The 14797-nt window shown below is 43.4% G+C and overlaps 1 protein-coding gene across 17 annotated transcripts in view; it reads left to right on the top strand.

Annotated features, from left to right (window-relative positions):
• The window catches only part of FKBP5 (FKBP prolyl isomerase 5), a 51468-nt gene extending 42029 nt beyond the window's left edge, over window positions 1-9439 (top strand). For 13 of the 17 annotated variants that reach the window (XM_073320497.1, XM_073320499.1, XM_073320500.1 and 10 more), the window contains 5 exons: window positions 909-992; window positions 2596-2764; window positions 3060-3241; window positions 6238-6477; window positions 7842-9439. In XM_073320497.1, coding sequence (XP_073176598.1) covers window positions 909-992; window positions 2596-2764; window positions 3060-3241; window positions 6238-6477; window positions 7842-7928 — 762 coding nt within the window. In that variant the 3' untranslated portion in view covers window positions 7929-9439. Of the gene's footprint in view, window positions 1-908; window positions 993-2595; window positions 2769-3055; window positions 3242-6237; window positions 6478-7841 lie in introns of those variants that run through there. The other 4 variants (XM_073320505.1, XM_073320506.1, XM_073320507.1 and 1 more) reach the window with 4 other exon arrangements.
• The last annotated feature ends 5358 nt before the right edge of the window (window positions 9440-14797 follow it).

Here is a 14797-nt window from a genome sequence, read left to right as displayed (position 1 = left end):
TTTGTGGGAGGTAGGCATTTGTGCCTGGCTTCCCTCCCCGATCTCTTAACAAGGGAGAGGACAGAATTTCCCTTCTCCCCGTGGAGACACTTTACCCACCCCTCCAATGCTGGCTGGTATGTTGTTTTGAATGGGGTTTTGGAGCACATGGGGTTCGAATGAACCAGTCTTGTTAAACAAGTGTCCTCTTACCTGATCCTAGACACAGAATGGCTTTCTTTAACACACAGCACTGACGAACCCAGCCAGTCAAGGAGAAATCCTAGACAGCTCTGTCCACTTGATGTGAAGGACTTGAGTCTCAGGTTACAGGACTGACCACTCATTTTGACTTTATTGCCTTTTTAATTCCTAAAGCTGAATGTATCTGGTGGACAGATAAAGGATTTATTTATGACTATAGACCCATACTTGCTTTTGTGATCCACTCCTCCTAGCTGCCTCCAGTGGGCAAAGTGGCTTCCTCCTGACACCAGAGAACAAACTCCTTCAGATAATGAGTGAGCATTGGCATGGCAAAGAATTGGTAATAGCAGTGTGGCTTGGAGTCAGCATGTCTTGAAATCTGGGTTTCTAGAAGTCAGTTTCTGTTGTTGGGATAAGGAGAGACGAGGTGGGTGAGGTGATGCCTTTTGTTTTATTCTGTTGGTAAAAGACAAGTTTTCAAGCTACACAGAGATCTTCAGGTCCCCTACGTAGATCGAAAGATTGTCTATTTCATCATCAGAAGTTGGTCCAATAAAAGATATTACCTCACCCACCTCGTCTGTCTAGTATCTTGGGACCAACACGGCTACAACAACACGACAAACAAGTTGGGATAAGGAGCCGCCCTAGAAGTCAGGAACTCCAGCTGATATTGTTTCCTGTCTCATCTTCTAACAGTTGTTATAAATGTTTGCACACAGGCCAAAGAATCCTGGGAGATGGACACCAAAGAGAAACTTGAGCAGGCTGCCATTGTCAAAGAGAAAGGGACAGTGTATTTCAAGGTTTGTAAAGACTTAGTAGAAACTGGGTCGCCAAGAAATGAAACTGGGATTCCAGTCTAACATTTTCTTAAATTGCTGGTGGACCCTTCAGAGAAACAATTGAAGGGCTTGTCAACACGGGAAGTTAATGTGCAGCAAACTGGAGTTTGACTTTACAGTGCACGAGCTACTGTGCACTAAACCCCATCTGGGCGCACACTCATAGCACACTGAAGGTGCCTTTGTGTGCTTTAGCTTAATTGCCCGAGGGCGCTTTTAGTGTGCAGAGTGTTCACATGGGGAGTTAATGTGAAGTAGCTGGCATGCTGTAAATTCACACGTGAGCTTGCTGTGTGTTAACTTCCCTGTGTAGACAAGCTCTAAAACATAATTGAACAGGCATAAAATGTCACAGTTTGTCCCTCCCAAACAGTTTTAGCCCTAGGCAAGGCAAATATTGCCCCTCTCCTGCCTACCCTCCTCTTCAAATGACCAATATGGTCTATTGAAAACTTGAGCTTCCCATCTTGGCATAGCACAGAAGCTTGAGGAAGGAGCTGCAATGTAGGACAACAGTTCGGTATTGGACTGTTCTTGCCTGATAAGTGGCTCCTACTAAATAAGGAGGTATCGCTAAGAAAAGGTTTCTTCGTTTAACACTACTGTCTGCCTTTTTGGGCACTTGTATGGTATAGCCTTATGACTTCCAAACTTCATACCGCTAATGCTTATTTACACAGTGCAAATTTAATACATGGAACTCATTGCCATAAGATATTACGGTCAAGAGTTTAGCAAGATTCAAAAAAAGGATTAGATAGTTATATGACTCGTGAGAATATCCACATTTACATTATGCCAAATACAATTTATGGGGCTATAAACCCTCCTGCTTCAGGATATAAGCTCAACACTGAGAGGAATTGCCAAGAAAATTCCTGTATAGGTTAGTTATTCTAAACTGTCTGCTGTGTGGTTTCTCATCCCTTGCTCTGAAGCATCTGGTACTGGCCACTGTGCCATGCAGGATATTGGCTTTATCTGGCATGACCATTATAATAGCTCCTAATAATAGAGAGCTTTATTGAAAGGAAGATACGCACTGTCCATTTTGTAAGTGGAAAGAAATTACTTGAATTCAGGGACGCATCAAAATATAGCTGACCTTGAAAAACAGATCGCTTGCATCAAGGTTACAGCGGGTTTGGAGAAGATGTTTTAGTCTCCAGACTTTGCTCTGTCGGGCGATATTAGCATCTTTTATCTGTACAGTTAAGATTATTTGTTACAAGTCATGTTGTTTAAATGTAGTTGGCTGTTTTGATGGATTTGTATTTGAGTTAATGAAGATCTCTTATCATATCTTTGCCTTTCACATCATATCCTTGCCTTTCAGCCTTCCGCTTTCAGCTGTGAAGCTGTTTAATTTCTGAAACTGGATGAACACCATTGGTCCTTCTCCCCCTGTATTACAGCATGTTTCTGAATAAGCAGTTCTCTGTTCAGTCTATATCTCATGGGAACTATGGGACACCCATCTTTTGGGTCCCTGGAAACTGCCTTTTGTACTCTAGTTTTGCCTGTCCGGCAGGGGAAAGGGCATAATCTTTCTCTACTCCCACAGTGGGCATCCTATCAGGTGGTGATGGCTTGCAAGCATCCTGCCCTCCTAGCTTCAAGGGGAGTGTCTCCTTGGAACCCTGAAAAGAGAGAGATGGCCGTTGAAAGGGAAGGACAGGAGAGAAGCACTGTCTCCCACTTGGACCAGGCTAATGCTGAGTTCATTTCCTCAGGCAGGTGAAAGCCTAGGATGGTGGGATGTGTGGGCATTCCTCCTAGCACTCATGGGAGTGGGGAGTAGAAAACAGGACCTGATTTTGCAGAGGTGCTGAGCATTGCAGCTTCCGTTAACTTTCACTGGAGTTGTGAGTGCACGGCACCTCTGAAAATCAACCCCCTTGTTTTTAATTTTAAAAGACTCAAGGTGGTTCAGATTGTTAAACTGTCTTAAAACTGTTCCAGAAGCGCATCTGCTTCAGTTTGCCAAATAACAATCCTTTAGCCTTGTCTTCCCTTCATCCCAGGAAGGCAAGTACATGCAGGCAGTGATTCAATATGGGAAGATTGTGTCCTGGTTAGAGATGGAGTATGGCTTATCAGAAAGGGAATCTAAAGAAGCTGAATCCTTCTTGCTGGCAGCCTTCCTCAACTTGGCCATGTGCTACCTGAAGCTGCGGGAGTACATCAAAGCTGTTGAGTGCTGCGATAAGGTAAAGGTACACCTGGCTAGAATAGGCTGTTTTTCTGTCCATTACCTCTCCTGTCTTTCTCCTCTTCCCTTATATTGAATTTCTCTACATTCCAGAGGCAACTTCCAAACTTCAGTGTAAGTTTAGTCTCCTCTCTGGTGGGCTGATAACTGAAACTTAAAGTTTTCTGAATGTTACTTTTTTGGAGGGGTAGATCAGTAGCACATTTTTATAAAGTTACGCACAGAGTGGTCTTGGACACATTACAACTCAAACAAAATTAAAAGCAACATAGAACAAAATTAGGGCTGGCATCAAACAAGAATCTTCTCAATTAAAATGTGAATTAAGAGCAATTTTGGCTTCTCAAATATTCAGAAGTTGATTAGTGTTTAATTCCCAAACAACCTCAGTCCAAATAACTGCATTTTGTATCTGTCTTGTTTATAATGTGCCAGCCTTCGTATGTTTAGGATGACCAGACTATCTTTGTAATCAGGAAAACAAGCAATTGAAACATTCTGTGGACTTGCCATATTAATAACCTTATAGATTAACAAGTGTACTTCAAAATCCCAGTGCTGGGATTAAATAAGATTACTCTTGTATGTATTCTGCTCTTGAAACAGTATTCTGCTGCTAGTCATTTAACAGCGAAAGTTGAAAATAGTTACAGTAATCCATCCCTTCGTACAACATGCATACAAATCAACCTTTTCATATCAAAGTGCCTATATCTCTGGAAGGGTGCGAAGTAGAGCCGAACAAATCTTTCTTACTGAGCCTGGCTCTGTCTAGCAATGTTGTTACAGATCATTAAACTGAAGTTTTTTTAAAAGATGAAAAATGCTAGCAGAGTGTTGTGTTACTCCTGCTGTACCTGTTATAATGTGTCCTGTTCTAACGTACTTTTTCATCGTGGCACTTGGACAGTATAGACTTGTTTTTGTAGAATCTCAGTATTTCTTGTGTGACGTTTTGCTTTATGGATGGAGAAGTTAAAGTAACTTGAAACCAATCTGTTAAGTTTCAGGAACATACAAGCATCTGAACCAGGTCAATTTCAGATGTTTGATTATTTCTCTTGATCTGTGCTGCACATCTTGTGAACCCTCATGAGGGAATTTATGTGCACTTGTCCAGGGGAGTTTTGGTCCCAAAGATTTTAAAAAGACACAATTTCATTTTTACTAAGCTCCTTTGTAATGCTGGTATAATTTTATTTTGAACAGTGTCTTTCATGCAAACTTTTGTTTAAAATAAAATGCTTTACAGAATTCGTTCAGGAGATGAGTCATCCAAAGTAACTACCTGGTACAGATTGGTTGGATGGTGAAAAGCATTTCAGATGGGGATGTGTGGTCCACCCAATCTTCAGGTGTTCAAAATTTAGCCCTTTGCTCTTTTAAAAAAGAGTGTTTTTGTCTGAAATTTGGAGCCAGAGGGTATGACTTTTAGGGCCAGATCCTGCAGCTGGATCCATGTGGATAGACCACAGTGACTTCAGTGGGGTTCTACCCAGGCACAGCTAATTTGAATCTAGCCCCTAGGTGCTGGCCTGTGCATCAGTGACATTCTTCAGCATACCAGCAGCCTTTTGGAATGTCAACATTGTCAGCAGACATGTAAGCATATTGGGCATGCAGGCAGCAATAAAGGAGTTTGTGTAAACTAGAAGCTAGAGTGTTGAAAGTTTTTGTCTTGTGCTAAGTTTTTAACTTAAACTTAACTTAACTTGAACTTTGTCTAAGTTTTGTCTTAGACTTCTGTGGTTAGGACTCTTTCAGACTTGATTTGTAGTATAAGTTAATCATTTGAACTGGAAAAAAATAAAGTTTAAACCTTTAAATATCAGCTTCTGCGTGTAATCATGAGTCACGGTACATTTGTTCAACAAAGCCTTTTTTAAATGAGTCTTACATTCTTTCCATGTACTAATAATGCAGTTACTCACAATTACCAATGGGCCAAATTCTGCCTTGGGTAGGCGTGTGTGTGTGTAATATATAATAATATGCAAGATAAAAATCTTGTCATAGGGAATTCTATTAGAGATACACAACTAAGTGTAAATCAACTGAAGATCATTTTTAAAGAAGGAGAGAAAGTAATACAGCTGCCTCCGGAAGGTGCTTAACACAGTGAAACAAACTTGTGAAAAAACAAAGATGCTGCTAAGGATTAAACTTTAGTGGGTGCTGAGAGTGTCACTTTTTAATGTGCTCCTCTAGGCTTGGGTTTGGTACTTAACCATGAATTCTTGCATTTGTGGGTTTGTCTCCCACTGACTAGATTACTTTCTGGGGGGAGAGGGAGGTCCAGTTATAATATTAATCAACTGCAGTATAAGTATGTGGATTTTCAACCAATACTGGAGGCCGGTGCCATTTTGTGTAGGGCAATTTAGGAGCACTGTAGAGATTTCAAGCCTTTCCTGCCATTCCAATTTCATCATGCTTCATGAGGCTTTAAAACTTGCAGTGCCTCTGAAAGAGAGACGAATTCACGTAAGCAGAGCGTTTAGGAACCAGCATTGCATAGGACTCCAGGGCAAGGAGCGCTCAACATTATTGAGGTGTCTTACAGCAATGTCTCATTTTAGGGGGTTAGGTTTTGAGTTGTGGTGGAAGTATTTATCCCTTTAATCTGATCTTAGTTGGAGTAACTTCAGCAAAGTCAGTGAAGTTACACTGGTGTGAGATCAGAATCGAGCACTCCATCTTACCAAAGAGTAGCGTGCGACCAGGCTTTCCTTTGTTGTGCAACCTAACAGATAGCTAGGTAATGGAATTCTTCTTTGTGCCTTTTGGTGGCAGACTCTTCTGCACAAAAATACCCAATGACACCTGTGGCCATGTACATCTTTTATAAATCGTGCCTGGTGCATATTTGCTAAAATCATTCCCTCCAGCGCAGTCCTTGCCTGCATTAACTGGAGTACAGTAAAGGGAAACCCCAGGGTAACTAGCAAAGATTAAGATGGCATTCAGCATTAATGTGGAAATATGTGTTCGCAGGCATTAGGACTGGATCAAGTCAACGAGAAGGGGTTGTATAGGAGAGGTGAAGCCAGACTACTAATGAATGAATTTGAATTGGCGAAATGTGACTTTCAAAAAGTACTGGAAGTAAACCCGCAGAACAAAGCTGCCAAGTCCCAGATCACGGTCTGCCAGAAGAAGATGAAGGAGCACAATGAGCGTGACCGGAGGATATATGCCAACATGTTCAAGAAGTTTGCAGAGAGAGATGCAAAGGTTTGTACTGTGTTGACACTTGGAGCGCATCCGTTATGACTTGATAGCTGACTCAAGTTAAGTGAACTTTGATGGAGAAAGGGACCAGATTAACAGAACTGCAGATTGTATTCTTCTAACAGAAGATAAGTCTATGGAAAGAGAGTCTTTGTATTTCTTGATGGTCCATTCTTGGTTTCTCTACAGCTGAGGCTGATATCACAGGTATCAGTTGTTGTTAAGGGTATTTGCAATGTGAACCTTTCCCAACTGGGAATAGGATTGGGACCAAGACTTAATTTTATGATTTCCATCTAGCAGCTGTTTGGTGGCATGCTCCTGGTCACTGCTGACCTCTGCTGGATTGACGATGTCATTCAGTTCTATTGCTAGGCCTGAAATGTCTGATAGGAGTTGGTAGTGAAAATCCACTGGATATCAAGCATGTGTCTTGCAACATAAGACTCCATTCCCTCTATCTATAATATAAATGTCTCTTTCTTGCCACAACAGGCTGTGAAGTCGCCTAAACAAACAAGTACCTGATGCACACAGTACTCTAGCAGGAGGGAATACATGAGCTATGAAACCAATTTGTATAAATCCTTTACAGCCTTACCTTCAGAACTGGTGCCTGATAAAGAAAGAAAGAACCCTGCCAAATAATTAACTCTGCCAGAAATTGCTACATAAGGATCAATTAATACTCAGGGCTATTAACTGTGACACACAGAGGAAGTGAAGTGAGCTGTAGCTCACGAAAGCTCATGCTCAAATAAATTGGTTAGTCTCTAAGGTGCCACAAGTCCTCCTTTTCTTTTAGCCAGTTGAGTTGCTCTCCCAGGAATAATGTTCTTCTGCTTCTATAGTGTTGGCCCAAGGTATCTGAGCATTCGCTATAGTGCCATCCATAAATCCACACAGTCTATCCTGAGGGGTTTTACCTTGTTTCCCTCTTCTACTCCCCCATGTCCCCAAACACCCACTTCGGTAACAGTCCTCAGTGATGGGACCGAATGTCCATAGAGGAGGGGTGAACGATACAACATCCTGTTCCTGTGAATTAGTTGAGAAGGTGCTAAGAGGTGAATCCAGTACCCTCTATAATGTACCTAATCTCGCTTAGCCAAGAGGAGTGGAGTGTAATCTGCATATGATGTACTAACTCTCTTAGCCAAGAAGGTACACGTTCCCTGTCTGTGCACGCTGTATTACTACCTCTGCTACGCCTTTGGCAATCTGCGATTAGGAAGAGATTTCCTTTACCATGTGTTTGCAGGGATTGTCTGTCCTCACTAAAGCATGTGAGGACCCTTGGATTCCCTTTGTCTTGACTACTGCTTGTGTCTCAACTAACCGTGCGTGGTTTACTTGCTGTTGTGCAGGCCAGCAAAGCCGTGGGAGAGAACGAGGCGGAGAAAGCAACATGTGAAGAGGGGCTAAAAACTCCAGTGGCTGAAGGCAAAGTCTGAGGGGCACATCCGATGGAGGAGAAGGTGGAAAGTTGATCCTTATGAACTTGGCCTGCGCCAAAACAGGTTTCTGCGGAACTCAGGACTCCACAGTGTTTATTGTAAAGCTTGTTACAGTTTGTGTGATCGTGGAAGCAAAATGCCTAACCCACAGCTTCACAAACAAAAATGTTTAAACAGCCCTTCTGCTGTGAGCATGGTCAGCAGCGGAGCAGAAGCAAAGGGACGGTGGGACCACCCCAAGTGGAACAAATATTTTTTAAAAAGAAAGGGGGAATGACAAAAAAAAGAAAAAAAAAACAACAAAACTTGGCACTAAGAGGGTTGACTGAGACGGCTCAAGTCCTGCTTATTTCAGCTCATGTCAATTTTCCATACAATGTGCAGGGTCCTCTGAAATGAGTTAGAATGTAGGAGCTATCAGCTGTACAATTCAGTATTGCATTTGGTTGTACTGTAATAGCACAACTTGGGCCTATGATGTTGTTTAAAAACAAATTTGACTCACGTGCTACCAAGTCAGGGTATCCTGCTGTACCTACTAGAACAAAGTGAAAGGCAGCGTGCCATGGTTTGTGTGCTGCAGTGTTATGGACTTGAAAGCCAGAAGCAGAGAGGTTACCTTCTCCTGTAATTTCTTTCTTCTCTCTCACTCCAGTATAGACTTCAAATAGGTTTCTGTAGCACAGGGGACTGAACGATCTAGCTCTTCTGGTTACGTTCAGTGGTGATGACCTCGTGGGGGTTGGTTTCTGTCGGGAGGTTTCTTGGATACGTTTCTGGGGATGTTACAATGTGGTGACAGGAACCGGCATTAAAGTCCTGCATTTCATCATGACTTTCCCATTTCCTTTTCGGAAACTGTTACAATGGCACTCCCACTAGTGCTGCTTCAGTTACGTTTTTCATCACTTCCATTAGAACTCCTCTCTCTTCTTAGGGATTTATAATTTGGCTTTTAAAAAGTGTTTCATTCTGGAAGTTAATTTATTTACGTTTTAAAAAAAAAATTGCACCACGTTTTAATGTTGGTGGTGTGCAAACAATTGTTTTCAGAAGCTGCTGTTTTCAGATGCTTAATTTACAACCTGCAGGTTTAATTTTTTTTAAATGGCGTTTACAGCTTATTAGGGGGTTGTGCAAAAAAAAAGGGCAGATGAAATATTGTGGTTCAAAACGGTTATTTGGTCTCTTGCTGCACATACGTGGTACCAGGAATCATAGCTTGCCAATGTATAGCTTTTATCCAGCACTCACTGGTGTTTTGGTGAGATCTGTATTTGTTTATTAATAACCTACAAAGCACAGAAATACATTGTGACTTACAGATCTGACTGGGAATACACATTCTCAGCATACACTATTATGGCTCCTTTGAAACCTAGTACATACTTCTACCTTAAAGGGACACTGTCACTACCTTTTTAAAACAGCTTTTAAATTTTTATTTACTCTCCTTTGTTTGTAATACCCCCTTTTGAAGCTTGAAAATAAAACTTCTTTTCCTATCAGTTTTATTCTCCATTTAGCAAATACAGGATTTTATTTTGCTCTTTTTCCTTAATGCTGTAGAAACCAGCAGGCTCTCTCTCTTCACTTCTCAGTCTCTCGGCCTTGCATTGTGACATGGGGAATGTGCATGGTTGATGATGGAACCAATTTGAAAATCTCCTTGATCCTAGTGATGGAGTCCGTTCATTATATAAAGGCACATGCTAATGCTGCCCTGGTGTACCCGTGCAAAGGTGCCATTGACTTTCATTGGCAGTTATGTACTTAAGGGCAGAATTTAGCCTCTCCTGTGGGCATAGTAGAGGGAGTTGGTTGCATTTAATTGTATTTCAGTGTGATCCCATCAAAACGGAAAGCAGCTTTAAAAAAACAACTTGGTAATGGATTTAAACAATGTTAAATATATTTAGAACTTAGAGCCCAAACCCCACTTTATAGACATTTTAAAGTAGTCTGAATTTTTGTCCTGAACAGGAGAGCAGTGCCCCTTGAATGAATCAGCTGATACGCTAAAGGGTCCATCGGGAGGGAAGACTCAAATTCTTTACTTGCACTTACCCTTTTTTATTACGACTGTATTTTAAAATATATATATAAACCACCATGAAGCAAGACACTTAAATAATGGGAAGAACTCAACTTCAACCCACAAACCAGGGAAGATTAAAATCTGTCCTTGTCTTCTTTAAACCTTGCAGGGATTTGAGTGACTGTTCCATCTACTGTATGGTAGCTCCACAGTGAAGTAGATTCAATATAGCATTTGAGTCTGAACACTGAATGTCCTGCCTCTTGTGTCAATTTAGTCAGACCTTGTCATCTCATTTTGAATGTATTTTTGGGAGGCTTTAATCATCAGTTTGCATGCTTTTGGACAGCAAAGGTGATCTGACCCAGTGGATGGGTGAGCAGTTTGGTGCTTGGAAAGCTTTCCTTGCCACTATAAAAGGACTTCTGCTTCTACAGGGATCTGCAAACTAACTTCTAAAGTTCATGCATGCATTAAGTTGTATGGCTAAACGAGTGCCGAATGCAGTGTATCTGCAAGAGATGGGAAAGACAAACCATGTTTGGCTGAATGTAGATTTTGTCCTTGTCTGCATGTGCAATGTGCATGTGCAACTGACCTCAGTTTGCCTGTTGCACCACAGGAAAGGTTTCCAGTGTAGACAGGGCTTTGGAGACAAACTTTCTATCCAGCCAGGCAAGTGGTCCCTCCCCTCCCCACAATTCACAGTCTTTCCAGTATGCCTAACACCAACCTGGTGGTAAAGGTACCATCTTTAGGAGTGAGCAGGGAGGTAAGACTTCTTGCCCGTTCAGTACTGAATCTTGGATGAGACCAGTGTGCTTAAGTGACCATTTGTGATCCGGACTGGACGGACTGATTTCCTTGAGGGCCAAACAGTTATCTGTTATATATGTGCAACTGAGCCACTTTTCAACTGGGGACAGAGATGGAAGGTGCTGTATCTTATTGCCGTGGCCCTGGGACACCCAGCCTTAAATGCCACACTTGTGTTCATGCATATCACCAGTAGTTGGTTAAGTGGGCTGTAGCTACAAGAATGAAGGTGACTCAGGTCACGTGGTCTCACATCACTTCTGTAATATGCACAAGATTCTCCCCATTCTCATCTAAATTCCCTTTCTAGGGTAACGGAGCCTCTTACTCAATCCACTTGCCCAATCCTTTGTCATAAACTGCTCCCCTAGTGTCCACCTTTGCTATCCAAAGCACTTTTCTCCCTGCCTGTCCCTTCTGTACCAATATTCCAGTCATGTGAATTATCCCACCAAGTCTGTGATGCCAGGTGTCATAATTGTGATTATTCACGAGCACATCTTCCTGTTGATTCCCCCATACTTCTTGCATTCGTATACGGACATCTAAGATGTTCATTAGATTCCCCTCTATAATCTCTCTTGTCTCTCCCTGTTATGATTACTCATGTTCCTCCCAGAATCTGACCCTTCACCCAGCTCTCCATGTGTTGGATTCACCTTCGGGCTTTTGTCTCCTGCCCCTCTTGAACCTTGTTTAAAGCCTGTCTCACGAGGTTACCCAGATACTCTTCCCCTTCCATGGTAGTGGACCCCATCTCTGCTCAGCATATGCTGCTTCATCCAGCCTGTCCCTTCTGCAGGCCATAAAGGGAGTAGAGAGCAAGAAGGGAGGAATTTAGTGTATCTGTAAGTGGTGGTGGTCTTCCTGTACCCCACTGCAAAGGCTGTGGGAGTCCAGACCCCATCACTTTAAAGGGAGAGCACAGACCAGATGAATTCAGCATCCTTTCTTCCTCTTCATTCAAACGCTGCCTGAAGCTGCAGTATCCTTCGAGCTCATCTGTTTTACCTGCTGGAGACTTCCCCAGCACTCAGCCTGGCCTCTGGATCCTCCATGCTACTGTAGGCTTGGTGCCTTGGGGAGAGGGGAGACGCAGATACACAGCCACAAGTGACCACGTGGCTTCCCTGTTCTGATAACTGCAGTAGCCTCAAATGAAAAAATAAGGGCATCTGGATCTTTCAGTCCGAGGCAGGGTTCCTCCGCCAGGGGGCTAGTGGGGCTGTATTTATGGCACATGCTCCTGGTTATTATAGTCCTAGGAGCCTGGTCAAAAGCATGTGTGTTCCTCTGTTTACATCATAATAGAGATGTAGCTGAAAGCAAAGCAAACCCTTTTCTCTTTATTTTGTGAAGCCAAAACTGCAGGATTTGAAGCCAATGTTACTTGGACAGCTACTAAAGAAAATCTCCAAACGACCGGCGCCAGTCGTTTTCCAGCTCTGGCTGCCACGCTGTGGACGGCTGGGCAGAGAGCACCACCAGGTGTCTCTCAATTCAATATATTGCAGAAATACACAACCCTAGTGTTCCGCTCCTCCTGTGCCTCAGCTTGGATTTGGTTTAATTTCTATCCAGGTCTCACTGAGGTGAGGAATGGGCAGCCTACAAGTCCGTGACCCTTGCCACTGGTGCATATACTTTGTTGCTGAGGCAGATGGTTCTGAGGGAGGTTTACTGGCAACTCTCCCCTCATCACTAGAGGGGCTACAGGGCTCTTGGCCATGCCTGTTAGTGTTTTTAAAGCATTTATTATCCTGGGGGCAGGGGGAACGTTACATCCCTGGGTGTGTCAAAGCTGGAAACACTCATCACGTTGGACAGTTTTTCTGTCTCTTTGTTGCTATCTGTGTCCTGCAGCAGCCGTCTGGTGTCCTACAACCGCCCAGCTCATCTGCAGCTCTCCCTCACGGGAAAGGCGGCTGTGCTTTCCGTCACTCCGGCTCCCCTCTCTGCATCTGATTCTCCTTTCGCTTTTCTTGCCGTCCCCCTAAACTCTCATTCTCACCAATGGGAGAAGCTGTCTGAGCTGCCAGCAGAATTCTGAAGTGTAGATCAGTGGCGCTCAACCTTTCCGGACTACTCTGTTCCCCTTTCAAGAGTCTGATTTGTCTTGTGTACCCCCATGTTTTACTTCACGTAAAAACGTACAAAATCTGACCTAAAAATACAGACGTGTCACAGCCACCACTACTGAAAAATTGTCCTTTCTCATTTTTACCATATAATTATAAAATCAGTTGGAATATAAATATCGGACTTCCATTTCAGTGTATAGTATGCAGAAGAGTATAAACAAATAATGGTCTATGAAATTTTAGTTTGTACTGACTTTTAGTGCTTTTTATGTAGCCTGTTGTAAAACGAGGCAAATATCTAGATGTACCCCTGGGAAGACCCCCCAGGAGTACACGTACCCATTGAGAACCACTGGCGTGCATCCTATACCAGGAGTGAAAACACTGCGAGGAAGGTTAGCTATACTTTTTAGAAGCCTTCCTTCTATCTGCGGTGTTTCTGTAGGTTGGGTATCACCCTGCAGCCACCTCCTTGTCGTGCATTTCTCTCCAGTTAGGCTGGGGTGTTGAATTGTACATCATCGTGCTGTAGAATTGCTATTCCTGCTGGAGCTCCTGGGGCTTCCCCCCCACCACACTAGCTAGAGAGTACCTGGCAAGATTTCAGCACCTGTTCATAGCTCTCTCTCTCTCTTTGCCACAGTGCTCTGAGGTGAGCATAGAAGGGGGAGGGGGTAGCATGCTCACTGTAAAAGCGGATCCATTCCCAGCGGGCAAGCATATGTAGATCAGCCCCTTAGCTGCACGGTATCTTTCCTTATTTACTTCTGTAAACGGACTGGTTCTCTCCTGCATGTCTTTGCGGAGGAGGAGGGGTTGCTAAGAAACCAGCAGCTGGATGACAACAGGGTGGAACTAGAAAGTGATCTTGAAGCCCAGTGTCCCTCCTGTGAACCCTCTGTTCCGCTCCTGACATGGCTCAGGAAGAGGGAGCCCTGTATTGCATCTGGTCATTTGAGCAGGGAGAGAGAGCGCCTAAGGGCAGAAATTTCTAACTACCCCTAAGGGCCCTGGATGTTTCCTGGGTATCATTGCTATCGCTTGCATAAATGCAGATCTAATTATCACTTACAATATGATCAGTCTTTGTTTTAAAGTTAGGATATAAAATTTCTCTTTCTCCTCCCACAACCCTGCAGGCCACCAGGGTAGAGACTAGGCCAAGCCTGCTGCCAAGGAGTGTTTTCTTGTGTGTTGTTTACTGTTCAGATGTTCTATATGGCACCTAAACACCTCTGCCTGTGGAGGTGGGGTTCTCGACACTGGCCACCCACAATCTGCTAAACAGTCTTCTGAGTGTCTGCTGCGTAATGTTGCTGACTGCAGTCTTGTCAGTTATCGCAAGCTAAAAATAAAAATAGGGTTGGGCTTGGTCTGTATGTGGATGGGAGATTGGCAGGGTACACCTTGGTTGTTCAGGTGGTGGCACTGGTTATTCAGCAAACTGCTCTCTTCCCTTGGACTGCTGAATCATAAACACGCCCACCCCTCCTATGGCTGGGGATGCTGCGCTTCTAGAGGTGCAAACTTATGGATGATACAGTCAGTTTCTTGGCTTTAATGAATGTGGCCAATTTAAATCTTATTGCACCTTTTTGAAGAATAGGAGGTCTGAGCACCAGCGTCCTGGCTAAATTCCCACTTGCCTACAGAGATCTGCCCCAGTGTTCATCATGAATGGTTTCAGAGGTTCTCTGGGCCCTGTTTAGAGATGGTTGTGTTACCAGGAAGGGGCAGGATCATGGAGGTGTCGTCATACAGCCTGGCAGCTACCTACTAGTGCACAGCAAAGCTATGAAACCATATAGGAGAGGAAATGACGAAAAATCCTGTATTGAACTGAAACTGCAGAGGGGAATTTAAAGGGGCCAGGATGTATGGGCCAGAAACTGGAATTCAGACAGGATCTGTTAGCTGACTGTAAGGCTGTC

Source organism: Lepidochelys kempii, chromosome 21 (genome assembly GCF_965140265.1).
Source record: "Lepidochelys kempii isolate rLepKem1 chromosome 21, rLepKem1.hap2, whole genome shotgun sequence".
Classification (NCBI taxonomy): Eukaryota; Metazoa; Chordata; order Testudines; family Cheloniidae; genus Lepidochelys; species Lepidochelys kempii.
This window is presented reverse-complemented; position numbering and strand designations above follow the sequence as displayed.